At 38.7% G+C, this 14,841-nt stretch overlaps 1 protein-coding gene across 1 annotated transcript in view; it reads right to left on the reverse strand.

Annotated features, from left to right (window-relative positions):
• The window catches only part of LOC139466924 (protocadherin Fat 4-like), a 43,548-nt gene extending 30,858 nt beyond the window's left edge, over positions 1-12,690 (reverse strand). The window contains exons 1-2 of the mRNA XM_071248648.1: positions 12,541-12,690; positions 11,626-11,794 (exon numbers count right to left, since the gene is read on the reverse strand). Coding sequence (XP_071104749.1) covers positions 11,626-11,794; positions 12,541-12,690 — 319 coding nt within the window. The remainder of the gene's footprint in view (positions 1-11,625; positions 11,795-12,540) is intronic.
• Between the last annotated feature and the right edge of the window lie 2,151 nt (positions 12,691-14,841).

Below are 14,841 nucleotides of genomic sequence, written 5' to 3' on the forward strand. Positions count from 1 at the left end.
AAATACTGATCAATGCAGTAATTAAACTCACAATTCACTCACACCATTATATATCTGATTTTTTTTTAAATCTTTGAAACTTACATTATATTCCAGCTATATGACAAACCTAGAAACATAATCGGGGCGAACCGGGATTCGAACCCACAATCCTAGGTTTCTGGCGTGCCCATGGGCCGCAACTCGGCACAGCGAATCGCGGCGCCTTAGACGTCTGGGTCACCCGTGCCCACACCCCATGAAAAGGATACAGTCGCGCTGCAAGGAACTCTCATTACTTGCACTGTGGACATAGTCGTCCGCCTGGCTGGGCGGGGTAATTTTTCTACATCATTGGGAAAAGAATGCAAAAGAAATTACCCGTTCAGACAATCAGATTGCAGGAATTGCTACAAACACACAAATAATTTAGATATAGCATTAAGTAAATTAATATAATTTATCAAATCAAAAAAATATTGAAATATGTAATATCATCAATACGTTTTACAGTTATAATCCTTACAGTCTGTAACAGAAAGTATTTCATATGACACATCCCCATCGGCGCCTGCATCTTCATCAACAGCGTTGAACGTGGTCAGGAGATACGGTGGCTTCGTTGTCTCCGCTACGGTCATGGATGTTTCGGCGGGCAAAGTGAACTGTGGGCTGAACTCGTTCTCTGGCAGAACCTGGAAAGTCATTTTAAAAAGTTGGATTCATATCGACTGACATGAAATATACCACTCGAAAAAGGTTAAGGACCATCCGATTCGTTCATATTATTATTTTGTATGTCATGGCTGATGAACTATAGTAATAAGAAAGATACAGTTGATCCTCTTTTTTTTCTTTGAGTAGCACATGAGTGGGTTAGGATGTATGCAGATGTGAACAATATTTCATTTATTGCCTGGGGTATCTTATACATGTGGTATTTTTATCTTTGACGCCATACCGGACATACAATGGCACCCGTGAAGATCCGGGTTAGAATTGGTCTTCAGGGATCTATGTTTGTCAGAGGCGAGTAACGGGATCGGGTGGTCAAGTCCGCTGACTTGGTTGATGAATGTCATCGTATCCCAGTTGCGTGGATCGATGCTCAACATGTCAATCACTGGATTGTCTGGTCCATACTTTAATATTTATAGACCGCCATCATATATCTTGAATAATGTTGAATTGAATGCGGCTTTAAACAACACACAAACTAAGTGACCATTTACCATGCTTGGGGGGAAGGGGGGAGGAAAGGGGGGGGGGGGGGGGGGGACCTATAGCCCGTTTCTATATTGTGTTGCTGAATGATAGTTTATTATTTCAAGTATTCTCGAACTAGTTTGAAATAAAATCGGTGAAACTCTAGTTGTGCTGTCCTTCGTCGACAGGTTTTCAGACAGTTTCAATATATTTATTATTAGTGTATGGCTTGTTTTCGTCAAGATATGGCTGAAATATTGCCGTAACGTTAAACTTTAACTCACTCACTCACACTGGGGATCGGTGAGTTAAGTCAGAGGCACAATACTAGTATATGTTTCCGGTCACTGCTTCAAGATACACAATATGTTTCTCTGAAATAAGGAGCCGAGTTTTATGTTCGGCACTCACACCTTCATACACACACACGCACGCACGCACGCACGCACGCACGCACGCACGCATACAAGCACGCACGCACGCCCATTCAAACACACACACACACACACACACTCGATCTCTCTTTATATGACCTGTTTTTACTCAACATCAACGTCTTTGAATAACGATGTGTTTTCAACATACCTATGACCACTTTCTTCATGACAATGGTGTGTGTTTTCATGATAAATACCATAGGAATGACCTGAAACTGAGTATGACCTGTTCTTACATATACATGACCGGTATTATATTTTACTGTGCACCAACTGGGCGATTCCAACTGGGGTTTAACGTCGCTACTGCTGAACAAAGGTCGGAGTACATCCAACTACGAATCACATGAGAACGACCTTTCATCCGACCAATCAGAGTGTCGCTTACCAGATCGGGAAAGTTACGGTCGGAATGTGTTTTCTAATAATGCAACCTCGAAAAGATTAACACGGGGTATTCCGAACGACAGTTACGGCTGTGCGACTGGTTCTGTCAATATTATCGTCTATCTCTCGCTTTAAACGGACGAGACTTCCTACTGACTGTGAGACGTTGTGCCATACAATAATGGCTATCTGTTAGAGAGTCCTGATTTTTCAAATTTTGAATCGATATTATTTCAAAACGTACCCTGTAATGAAAAGTTGAAACTATTGCCGTAAAGCTACTGATTGGCTAATGTTGACTTCTTGTTAGTCATTTCATTGGTCGATCTAAGTTCCCGAAAGGTCGTTCTGACGTGGCCCGTAAAGGGATGTGGCGGGAACTAATGTCTGATTTTAATTAGATTGCTATAACGTAAAATGTGTAGAAGAAACAAACTGTTGTCATTCCCTCACCGTCACGGCCACCATAGTGACTCCTGTTTTGGGCGATTCCTTGTCCGGCAAGTCCGTCGCTTCCACTGTCAGGAGGAACATGTACTGGGTGTCCGCTAGAGACTCATAGTCAAGGTTGTCAAGGGAAGATAACTGTGTACCGCTCAATTCGAACCTGGGAGTCACCGGGTCATCGCCGGCTGTGATCTGCATGCTGATGTCGCCATTTGTTCCCGAGTCGGCGTCAGTGGCGACAAGATCCAGTAACACCGCTGATTTAAATATGAAACAAAATCATAATTCGTACACCGTTGTCACAATGCATCATTTCAGACAATATAACTTTATAATCCCACACATATCCCACTGGCACTATAGTCTCGAAGTACGGTTGACTCGACATGTATTTGATTATCCTCAGGATATCGAGTTACCGAGGTTCCGCTGCATTGTCTTTCAATTTAGAATTACTGATTTCAGACGTTTATTTGGAAATGGTAATTAAAGGCAGACATCGAGTGATGATCAAAGGCTGGAAGACCTAAAGTAACACGTGATCTAAAAACGAACTACATACAGGAACATTTGTATTTGCTTTCTACATACTTTCTGTATCGTACCTTTTGGAGAACCCTCCGAAATGTTCACTTTATAAACAGATTCTGCGAAGACAGGCGTTGCATCATTTATGTCGACAACTACAACACTGAGGTCAGCGGTTGCTTGGAGACCGCCAGTGTCCGTTACAGTCAAGATCAGCTGGTCAAGGTCGTTTGTGCCTGACATAGATTCAAGGTCCATTCTCTCAGCAATGGATACTTGACCTGTGTCCGCATCGATGTTGAAGAAATGACTGTCATCACCTGTGATACGCAACGAGGGGGAAGACTTTTACAAGCAGCATTTGAACACGTCTCTATCAAAACAGGCAAAAGATTGAAGATCAGACTGTCAAGTTTTGTCTTTTTGGTCGTGCTTCATAAACAATCTTAGCTCTACGGGGAGCATGGTTGGTCTTCTAAGGCGTCGCAATTCCCTGTGCAGAGTTGAGTTCCTTTGGCGTGCCAGAAACCTATGATCGTGGGTTCGAATCCCTGATTGTTTCTGGGGTTGTCTGTGCTCGCTGGTTTCATCCCACATCAAGCTAACACGCCGGGGTGTTACTGAAATACTGACCTGAAAGATCCGGGTGGAGAATAGGTCTACCGTAACCCATGCTTGCCGTAAAAGGGGACTATGCTTGTCGTAAGAGGAGATTAACGGGATCGGGTGGTCAGGCTCGGTGATTTGGTTGATGCATGTCATCGCATCCCAACTGCGCGAATCGATGTTCTTGATATCAATCACTCGATTGTCTGGTCCAGACACGATTATATACAGACCGCCGTCATATAGCTGGAATATTGCTGAGTGAGGCGTTAAACAACAAACAAAACAGAAAACAAAAAAATGCAGCGTTAACCCAAAAAGACTCACTCTTTGTCCTACGATTGCCATTAGTCGCCTTCAAGAATCTGAGTTAGTGAATTCGTGAAGATGAGATCGCTTTTATCAGATAGGCCAATGGCATCACTTCTGTAGCGAGCGCTGTACGCCTTGATACACGGTTAGACTAATCGGCGTAAAGACGGAGCCAAGTTTAAAACTTGAGTACTATGAAGTAATGTTTTGTAAGGGCCACAATTTGTTGTAATCATCAGTTTTGGATGTATCAGAAGGGTCGATCATAATTGAAACCATAACGTACTCAGCTAGTAATTTGAAATGTTTCAGATAATTATAGTTTGTGATAGCAGGAGACTACGTCATTTCAAAGGGACGTAACTCCTAATTCCGAGGGCATCCCAGATTGGAGCATGTAGCAGCGATAGCAAAATAATTAATCTTTTTGACATTTCGTATTGAAACCAACATGCAAATGCAAAATAAAACATTAAATCTTTCTTCCTTTGCCAAAACGTATCCGTAAATGAATGCAGCAAGGTCAAAGGGTCATGAAAGGTCATTTACCTGTCAAAGTAAAGGTGTGAGAATCACCACGGTCAAGGTCGGTCAAGAGGAACAAACCTCCCACAGTTGTACCAACTGGGAGTTCTTCCGTGACGTCAACTGGGGTCAAGGTTACGATTGATGGCGCCTCGTCTATGACGTCAGTTACCTTGATAACCAATGTCCGGTTGATTTTATTGGTACCATCTGATATTCTACAAATTAGAGATAAAATGGTAAATTATTGAGAGGGTATGCAAACCAAGTATGCTATATGAATTGTTATTGAATACGTCTTACCAATCATAGTCTCTGCGAGTCTTACACCAATTTTTGATATCGACCGACAGAATGGGCTTGTGTGAAATCAAAACGCCTTACGTGGTATCTAAATATATATTAACCTACACTGTCAGAATCAGTAAACAGGCCCCGTTTGAAAATATTTAATTTGTGCTTTATAACATTGTGATGCATTGAAAGAACAAGTTTTAAAAAAGCCTCTTAAGTTAAGTCTTGACCTTAACATTGATTTTTTTAATCTTATTAATCACATTTAAAAGTACACTGGACATGTTAATATGTATAAAATAATCATTTTATAATGAAATTTGTTCACATTTTAAGAAGTTTGTCAAATAATAAGGTGGCAATAATTGTACCCTCATCCATATCTCAAATACGTCAAAAGGTGCTGTAATATTCCTGAGCTGGTGTACGATTTATTTCTTGTGTAGATCAGGTGGGCAAATGGGATTTGTCAGTATTTAAACCAAAACAATTCAATGCCAATTCAACGCCTCCAATACCTCCATTTACAGAATATTAAATTGTCGGACACTTTCTGAAATTGCTGAAACAATATTCAAAGATTTGCATCATGCGTACCCAACAACTATGGTATGGCACTGTGAAGTTTCAAAATCTAACGGTTGTTCCAGAATGACGTTATTTCCGCTGATGATAAACAACGTGTTATCTCCGCCCTCGATGCTTGCCACAACGTCATTCCCGTCGTTGTCCTCCGTAGTCAACGTCAGAAGAGCATGACCAATATCCGTGGTCTCGGCTACATCAATGGAGGCCGGGAAATTTAGGAATAGTGGTGCGTTGTCGTTTTCGTTTTCTACTGTAATGTGAAAATCTCTGTTCGTGCTCATGGGTGTGGAGCCGGCGTCTGTTGCCTTGACAACGATGTTGTAAGAGTCAGTACCACCCGTGGCTGTGTCCGCATCCAGAGCGTCGTTCAATCGAAGCTCACCAGACACGGGATTGATGAGGAACTTATCAAGAGCCGAGTCTCCCATAGCTGTGTAAAAAAACATGATTCGGTAAGTTCAAATATCAACGCCAGCGAATAATCTCGAATTACCTCGTATAATCTCGAATAGCCTCGAATAATCTCGAACAGTCTCGATGATCTACCGAAGCAGATTCTATTAGGCGTCAAAGGCAAAATTGTGATGAAAATTACATGACTGGATTACTGAAATCCTCAGTGATGACACCCGGTTTCGCGAAAAGAGGAAGCGTTTCATAAAAAAAAGTTTCTTTGTTGCAATACTCCTGCCATACGACGACAGCATGTAAACAATCGAGTCTGAACCAGACAATCCAGTGATCAGTATCATGAGCAATAACCCACGTCCACGAGACATGTTATTCAATTATACTGTGTCTGTTTTCCCCTACTTTTAGGAAACTCGCTGTGAAATAGTTAGTGAGTGAGTAAGTGAGTTGGGTTTAACGCTGCTTTTAACAGTTTTCCAGTTATATCGCGGCGTGTCAGCTTAATGTTGGAGGAAAGCCCGAAGTGATGCAAGTCTCAGACGTTTACCACTTCGGTGAAACCCACGGGCACGGGTATGGTGCTGATAAACATAGAAGGATTCGAACCCACAATCATAGGTTTCTGGATGGCCAAGGGACGCTACTCTGTACATCTGTGCAGCTAACATGATTTGTTGTTTAACGCCGCACTCAGGAACATTCCAGCTATATGACGACGGTAGGTAAATAACCTACCCGTGAAGATCCGGGTTAGTATAGGTCTTCAGCAACCCATGCTTCCAGTACAAGGCGACTATTGACCTTTTTCACACTTAGCTACTTCCGGTTTGAAGGCGAGGCTTGGAGAGCAGAAGGTGAAGGCTGGATAGCACATGAAACACATGGGGATGTCAACAAGGCACGCAATCGGGACAAACTGTGACAATTTACCCATCCCGGTACATTTATCGTAAGTATTGAACATTATTCTTATTGACAAACTATTCTACTGTTATCTGGTCTCCTTACCGATATAAATTTGAGTCTGGCCGTTCTGTTGTGATTTCAATTTAAAATATTCATGACCACCTGGTAACTCCCAGTGCAGTTTATGGTAGCTGAACAGACTTAATTCAAATGCTACTGAAATCTTGTAAAGAATAATTCATTGTTTACACACCATTAAGCCAAACTATTTATTGTGAGTTTAAATAACTTTGGGGGTTGTATTTGAAGTCAAAATATTCACCTTTTGACTATATCTAGATATATGTCAGAAACTAACTTAATTGATATAGGCCTATGTTGATATAATGTATCAAAAAGTAACCTACTGAGAATTTACAATCGTAACAAATCAGAATTTTGCATCAGTTGCGTATTTGATGTAAATTGTAATGGACTCAAATGCATTCCAATAAAATATTAGACCTCTAGATCTACTTGTGCTGTTGTGATTGTGAACAGTTGTTATTTTGATTGTCAATGTTGTCAGATTAGATAGCATGAGGTGTAATATTTCAACTGAATTATTACATAAGGGGTGTGTAAATATTTGAAGTAAAGTATAGTCTGATCTGCAATTTTTGTAACAATCAATATTTCTACCAAAATTATATTTACTTTACTGTAACAATTTAATCATGTCATGAAATGAACAAAAACCCAACTAATTAATGTCCAGTAAATGTTCAATCTACATGTGATCTTTATATAATTTACAGAAACAGATAACTCTTTAACAGTTTGTATTCAAATATTTCAAATGCATAAATTGATATTGACATTACTAAAAACTTAAAGTATAAACAGAATTATTTTTAATTCCTATGCGTATTGCAATCAAAACTCATTAATTCCCTTTGTTTAATTGTGAAACCCATCTGGTTTTATGTCCACAAACATGTTTTGAAACTTTTAAAACAAAAAGATTTTCTTTTGTGCAAGCAATTGCCATGTATTATTGATTATTTATCATATCAATTTATATGTAAGAATATAGTTTACTGTGTCATTTTGCAATAATTATATTGTTATGATGTAATATTTTACTATTGTTAACAATCTTTAGAACTTTAGTATATTTCAATCAAGTCAAGTGGTGTGATTATTTTGATATTTTTTTATAATTCAATGAAAACGAGAAAAATAAAAAAATATAAATACATAGAAGAAATTTGTTTTCCTTGTCAAATAACGATGATAGCATGAATTTATCTCATGCTCCTTGTATAGCATGCTCCTTGTGAAAATTCATTCCATTTCTTCTTCGAATGTACCTTATATGATGATTTTAGGGAGACATTACTGACAGCTATCGATAATCTTGGGGGACAAAAAACTCTACATAGTATTCTTTTGAGGGATCCAAACTTAGATGTTTTCCTGAATACAAAAATATTCTTGTCTGTACACAAATTTATAGAAACGACTAACAGATTCAGTAGCTAGCATAGTATTGTTTCCAAACTGTTAATCATATATATTGTTAAATCTATATTCAACACTAAAATGTATAATATTAGGATATGTATGAGATGCACACTGTCTTCACTTTCCAGCACATTGTACATATCCTTCATGTGAGCACTGTATATATATTGCGCACTATGTTTCCACAATGTGAAGTTTCAACTGTATATTGTTCATTTTCATTATGCAATATTATGTATAACTGTATATAGGGAGAAGGCGGTAATAAGTGCTGCCCTTGTGCCCAATCCCTTTGTCTTTTTGGACAATAAAATATGTTTAATAATATCTCATCTTGTGATCTGACAAAGTTAATATTTTCAAGTCAAGATATCAACTTTAGTAAACCACATGAAGAGATAAACATTGCATTTGACAAAATAAATTCAAGTCTTATATTTTCTTTGTGATCTTCATGACCTTACTCAGAAAACCATAGTGTCAATGAGGCAGACTGACTGTAGGTGTGACAAAACGTGATATTTCTCCTGATTTTAATAAAAATCTTATGTATTTCACTCTAGCGAAAGTATGTTTTCAGCATGGTCAGACTAAACAAAATATTTCATGATTAAATACATACAGGTAATACAAATATCAAAACGTGTTTCATTAAAACAAGAGTGAATTTCTGTGTGACATTGATATAAAGAGCTGTAGTACACTGTCATTAAATTGATGCATCTGTTGATTTTACTGTTTACAAAGAATATACTGTTTGAGTTTTAGACATATCAGATGAATTGATGCCTTCAAGAATGTTCTAAAGTAGCAAATGTTACACACTGTGATTAATTTTCCTTAAACTTCTCTATTTCAGAAGAATGTTGTTTTCTAAATAAGCAATATTTTGAGAGAAGGTGAATAATCATTGTTTATAAAAAATGTTATTGAAGTAGGAATATTATTACAATATTATTGAATTATTCATTTCAGGCCAGCGAGTCAACACAATGAAGTACTAGTATCCGGGTGACGGATGTCTGGAGGAGCTTTCCGCTGACAGTAACATAATGGTTACAATGTGCATCCTGTCAAAGGACGAGGAAGTGAAAAGCCTTATTCACTCACAAAACAATGGCCAATATTTATCAGACACTTAAAAAGCACATTGTACCATTTGTTTACAAGCAAGAAAATTATTTTCTCCTGGAATTTAATTAGGTGCTTTTGACTGACAAAGACACCCAGTCCATGTTAAGATTTGAAAACTTATATTGTGAGAAATAAAGATATGAAAATTTTAGTTTGTTTTTCTTTGTTAAATATGAGAAATCCAGATTGTTCCATCAACATAATTTGTACCAATACATATATTTTATCTTCGCTTCATTACCAATTGAAGTTGATTCCTTTTTATCTTATGTTATTTTATTTATACTCATATCTGATCAAGACATTTTCAAACTATTCAGGATAAATGTATTAGTAGCTTCCTTTTGATATACAATTACCTATCATCATACAGGATTAGGTGAGGGTGTTCAAGAAGTTGATAGTTGTATCAATTCTTATATTTCTTCAATTTCATGCATTATTTATATTTATCAATTTTTAGTTTCCTCTCACTTATTTTAAACTGTTCACACATTATTACTTTTGTCGTGCACGGTGCAATCTCAATCGGCAGTAATCAGTTAAGTAAGTGATGTTTGAAGAACAAGTAAAGTATCATCTGTTTATTGTACACACTGAATAGAGTTATCGCCCCTTCTGAATATTTATTTTGAGACACGAATTATTTTCATAATTAACATTGTAAGATGTTAAAATGAAAATCATAGCAAAAAAAGTGTCTTTTGTCAACTGGACTCATGGCAAAACGATAGCGCGTTGTGCAGCAAACACTACTATGAAACGTGAACTAAACATGATCTCGATCTTGATCTCGAGTTCGCCAAGCCACGCATTGACTGAGCAATTTTGCAAAAGTACACTGACGTGTTTCATGTTATGCGGTTTATTTACGATACAAAACTTCTGTCATTGAATGTACTGTCACATTGTACCTATATGCCGACGAGGTTATGATAAAACAATCTATTTCTGAAATACGTATCTCGAAATGCACCTTTCGATTCACTTCCGGGATCCTGACAGCAAAATGCAAATTCCAGTGTATTACAGGCATATTTTAGTTGGACCTCAGGATTAATGTGAAATATCTTATGTATTAGATACAGAGGATACCATTTTTTGTTTGTTTGAAATGTCCACCAGTGAAATGCACAACATGCTGTCTGCTCCCTATCAGCTGATGCGACTCACACTGCATGGAGCTATGCTCTCCAAGCCTCGTTTTCGATCCAAGATGGCGAAAGTGTGAAAAAGGTCAACTAACGGGATCGGGTGGTCAGGCTCGCTGACTTGGTTGATGGACCTGCCCATGGGCGACATAGTATAAATATTGAGTTTTGGAACAATATTTTTTTCATTTTTTTCTTCCTTAGTATCTTTCCATGAAAACAGCATGTTTAATTTTGTAAATACCTTTGACCGAGACCGGGCAAAGACCGTAGAGTTTCTGGACAAATGGGTTTCCAGAATAAAAAATGGTACGTGTAATATTCTATTTCATGTGAATGATTTCATCAGGTTGAAAGGTTCGTTAGTTTTACGCGTTAAGAAATACTCCAGACACATAAATGTCATTTTACTATGAATCTGGAAAATAATCAATTCTGACTGGTTAATCAGAGGTATCAAATCACTATAACCAACCCGGAACAGACGATTTGACGGCCGCATCGCCGCGGTAGCTAATATTTGTAGAAAAGTACTTGCAGTCATTGCTGATAAGAATTTTAAATAATAATATGTTCAATGATAAGTTACAAAATGCCATTGAACCATATGGGTCATTGAAACAAGGTCTCCGGTAGATTTTGCACTAACCTGGACCCGCATGCACAAATAGAGCTTAGTGTTAAGACAAGTGTACATCCCACATGTCTGGTCTCTCCACTTGACTCATTGTAGCTCTGAGACAGCTTCGTGCAACCGGGCTCACAGCTTTTTAGATGGACGCCAAAGTGTTCGGATAATCGAGGTTCCTCATTTATGTCACATGATATATTAATTGTCGAAAACGTCATACAGAATATATCTCGTTTCTGTTTTATACATTTGAGGACTTATTGTATTCTTTTTTGGTTCATTGAGGTAAAAATCGATGTGCAAACTTTATGAATTCGCGAAAAAATTCTTCAATATTCTATGAGTAGAATACAGTCCTCATTCCACATTGGAGACAGTCGTCCGATAGGCGGGGTTATTTTCCTACATCGTTGGGAAAAGAATGCAAAAGAAATTATCCGTTCAATCAGATTGCAGGAATTGAAATAAACACACAAACTTTTTAATTATTTCATAAGTAAATTAATATAATATATCAATTCAACAATGAAAGAAATATGTTCTTATCAGTAATAGGGTTTGTAGTTATAATCCTTACAGTCTGTAACAGAAAGTATTTCATAAGACACATCCCCATCGGCGCCCGCATCTTCATCAACAGCATTGAACGTGGTCAGGAGATAAGGTGGCTTCGTCGTCTCCGTTACGGTCATGGATGTTTCGGCGGGCAAAGTGAACTGTGGGCTGAACTCGTTCTCTGGCAGAACCTGGATAATCATTTTTAAAAGTTGGTTTAATGAAGACTGACATGAAATATACCACTCGAAAAAAGTTAAGGACCACCCGATTCGTTCATATGAATATGATTATCATGTTTTTCTCTGAGTAGCATGAGTGGGTTGGGATGACTGCAGTTGTGAACGATATTTCATTTATTGCCTGGCGTATCTGATACATGTTGGATGACCTCCGTGAAGATCCAGGTTAGAATTGGTCTTCAGGAACATATGCTTGTCGTCAGAGGCGAGAAACGGGATCGGATTTTCAGGCTCGCTGACTTGGTTGATGCATTTTGTCGTATCCCAATTGCGTAGATCGATGCTCATGATATCAATCACTGGATTGACTGCGCCGTCGCATAGATTGAATAATTCTGACTGCGGCGTTAAACAACAAACATACAAACATGATGAATGAAAGCCCAACGGGACCCGTTCTGTGGACGGGTGAGGTGCTGACATTCCAAGGATGAGCTGGGATTCAAACCAGCGACGCGAAGATCCTGTTGCTAAGGAACACAACTCTAAACATTAAGTTGCGGCGTACTACAATAAGCTGATTCCGAATAAATGGCTGTCATAGTCATTGATGACGGCATCATCGGTTTCAACTAGGAGCATAATTAGTTGATATGGTTATTGGGGGATATTCTGTCCAAGAGTCATCATGGATAACACACAATTGGGGTTCACAGTGGGTGCAAACACTTTCCGTTCCCGTTATTAATTCATACCTTGACAACGACCACGGCAACGTTTGACTTCGATGCTTCATCTGATGGAGTATCTTCAGCCTTCACAATGAGGATGTACATGAAATCAGTAGCCACGAGAGACTCGTAGTTCAAAGGGGTATCTTCCGTTACCAGGGCAGCGCCGTTCATCTTGAATTTGATAGCACTGTCGTCACCGCTGACGATGCTGTAAACAATGTTGGCGTTGTCGCCTTCGTCGTTGTCAACACACGTCAGCTCCTTAATCACCTGGTCTGAAGAATGGAAGGATATATTCGTATGCAAAACGTGGTTTTAATTATTCATGTAACGTTAGAAAGAAACGTCAGGACGTTAGGAGGACTGCATGCTGGCCGGCCTGCACGAATGGGTGCCAATGCTTTTAATGTCTACGCGAGAACCATTTACAGACTACAGCAACGATACCAGGTAACCAGCAGCATGCAATCTTCCTAAGACCGGGTTTCTGTGATTCTTCGTAAGTCTTGGCATGGCGCTAGTATCGATACAAGAATGTTGGAATCACGTATTGGGGTGCCGTTTATCAGAAAAGGCACAAGGAAACGCAAATGCATTTTGATTTTCACGGAAAGCATTCGGGACTTTGTACCATTTTGTTTGTTAATCTGCGTTTTTGCGACCCATTAAATCCATATTTGTGTCACTCTTTGGCCGTTAACATTAAATTTGGATACAGACTAATGTGAAAAACGAGATACCTCCAAAAAACGAATTATCATTTGATATCTCAATGGGAAACTTTCATAAATTATTTTCATGAAGTGACGTTTCTTTTGCGGTGCAGTATATAAAGCAAAATTATCTCAGTCTCTAACCGTATGCTGTATTCTCAGACACATTCACGTAAACGACGTCGCTGCTGAACTGAGGACTGTTGTCGTTGATGTCCACGATGTCAAAGGTGAGAGTCTCTGACGCGACGTTGCCGCCTGCGTCCGTCACCTTCAAGGTCACGTCTGTGATGAAGGTCAAACCGGCCTCTCTGTCCATTCTCTGCGCCAAGGTCATCAAACCGGTTGAAGGGTCAATGCTAAAGTAGGAACTTCCGGTGCCTGAAATACAACATGGCGCCTTGTCAAGAAAGACGAGCTAATGACCATGAATCGTACTTATTTAGGAAAATGAGAGGCTAATCATTTGATGTCTCGATTAGACCAGTCCTGAAACTAAATTTTCATCCAAACAAATGATGTGGTTTGTCAGATCTCATTAAAATAGGAATTTCCTGTAGCTTATTTTCCAAATAACATCTTGTTGAATAATGACTGCTGATTTTACTCTCAATCTGGGACAAATCACAGCTGAAAGCAATTGGTTCAAACTATCCAGAAGTCATCAATTCATCCATCCTGACCACTCGACCCTCTAACGACCAGCAAAATTTGCTGGGGAAAAATACCAACTCGGAATCCCAACGGGTAGTTCAGATGTCTGCTGAATTGGAATAGTTCTTGGAGCGGACATCATTAGTGAATATTAATATTGTTTATTGTCATTTTTAGTTCATTAACAAGAAATTTGAATTAGCTGAATTTGAATAGTTCTTGGAGCGGACATCATCATTGAATATAAGTATTGTTTATTGTCATTTTTTGTTCTTTAACAAGGACCGCATATTTTTGGTATTTAAGACTGGTACGAATAAAATATTGGCATTTATTTCTGAGAAGTGTTTTGTTTTACATATTTTTTCACGGTTGCTTCTAATGACTCAGAACTGTCTATTGCCGAGGTATTTAGCCTCAAGGATCACCTTTAAGTTTTTGCTGTTCAATTAATTGCCATTCTCCAATCACTTAGCGAGTTAATGACAACACGGAAGCCATATTATCTTCTGACTCGGTGGCAGCTGAACATGCTATTGAGTCTGGCGCTACTGGATCGAGAAGTGACAATTTCTCAATTTCTATGACATCTTAGGACACTTTTCTCAAATCGACGTATATATATATCATGTGAAGTTGTATGAGTCATGGATGTTTGGATAGAGGGTAACGAACTGACAGATAGGCTTCCAAGTCAAGTTCAACAAAGAAACTATGTAAGCCATGTCCAAGAATTTTCATTGTGAAATCATTTTTTTTGTCATGTCTTGGCAAGAAATTTGACCCAGGAACAACCTGGCTCGACCTATGCACTGAATCGGCCCAAGTTTAAACCTCAGGCGGAAAAGACGTGACGAAGTTATTTTCACGCGGCTTCGACGAGGTCTCGTGGGAAGTGGTGTTTATCAAAGTATTTTAGATAAAAATGTCACTCCTCTTTGCAGTCATTATAATG

Source organism: Haliotis cracherodii, unplaced genomic scaffold (assembly GCF_022045235.1).
Source record: "Haliotis cracherodii isolate W230 unplaced genomic scaffold, xgHalCrac1.p SCAF_19, whole genome shotgun sequence".
NCBI lineage: Eukaryota > Metazoa > Mollusca > Gastropoda > Lepetellida > Haliotidae > Haliotis > Haliotis cracherodii.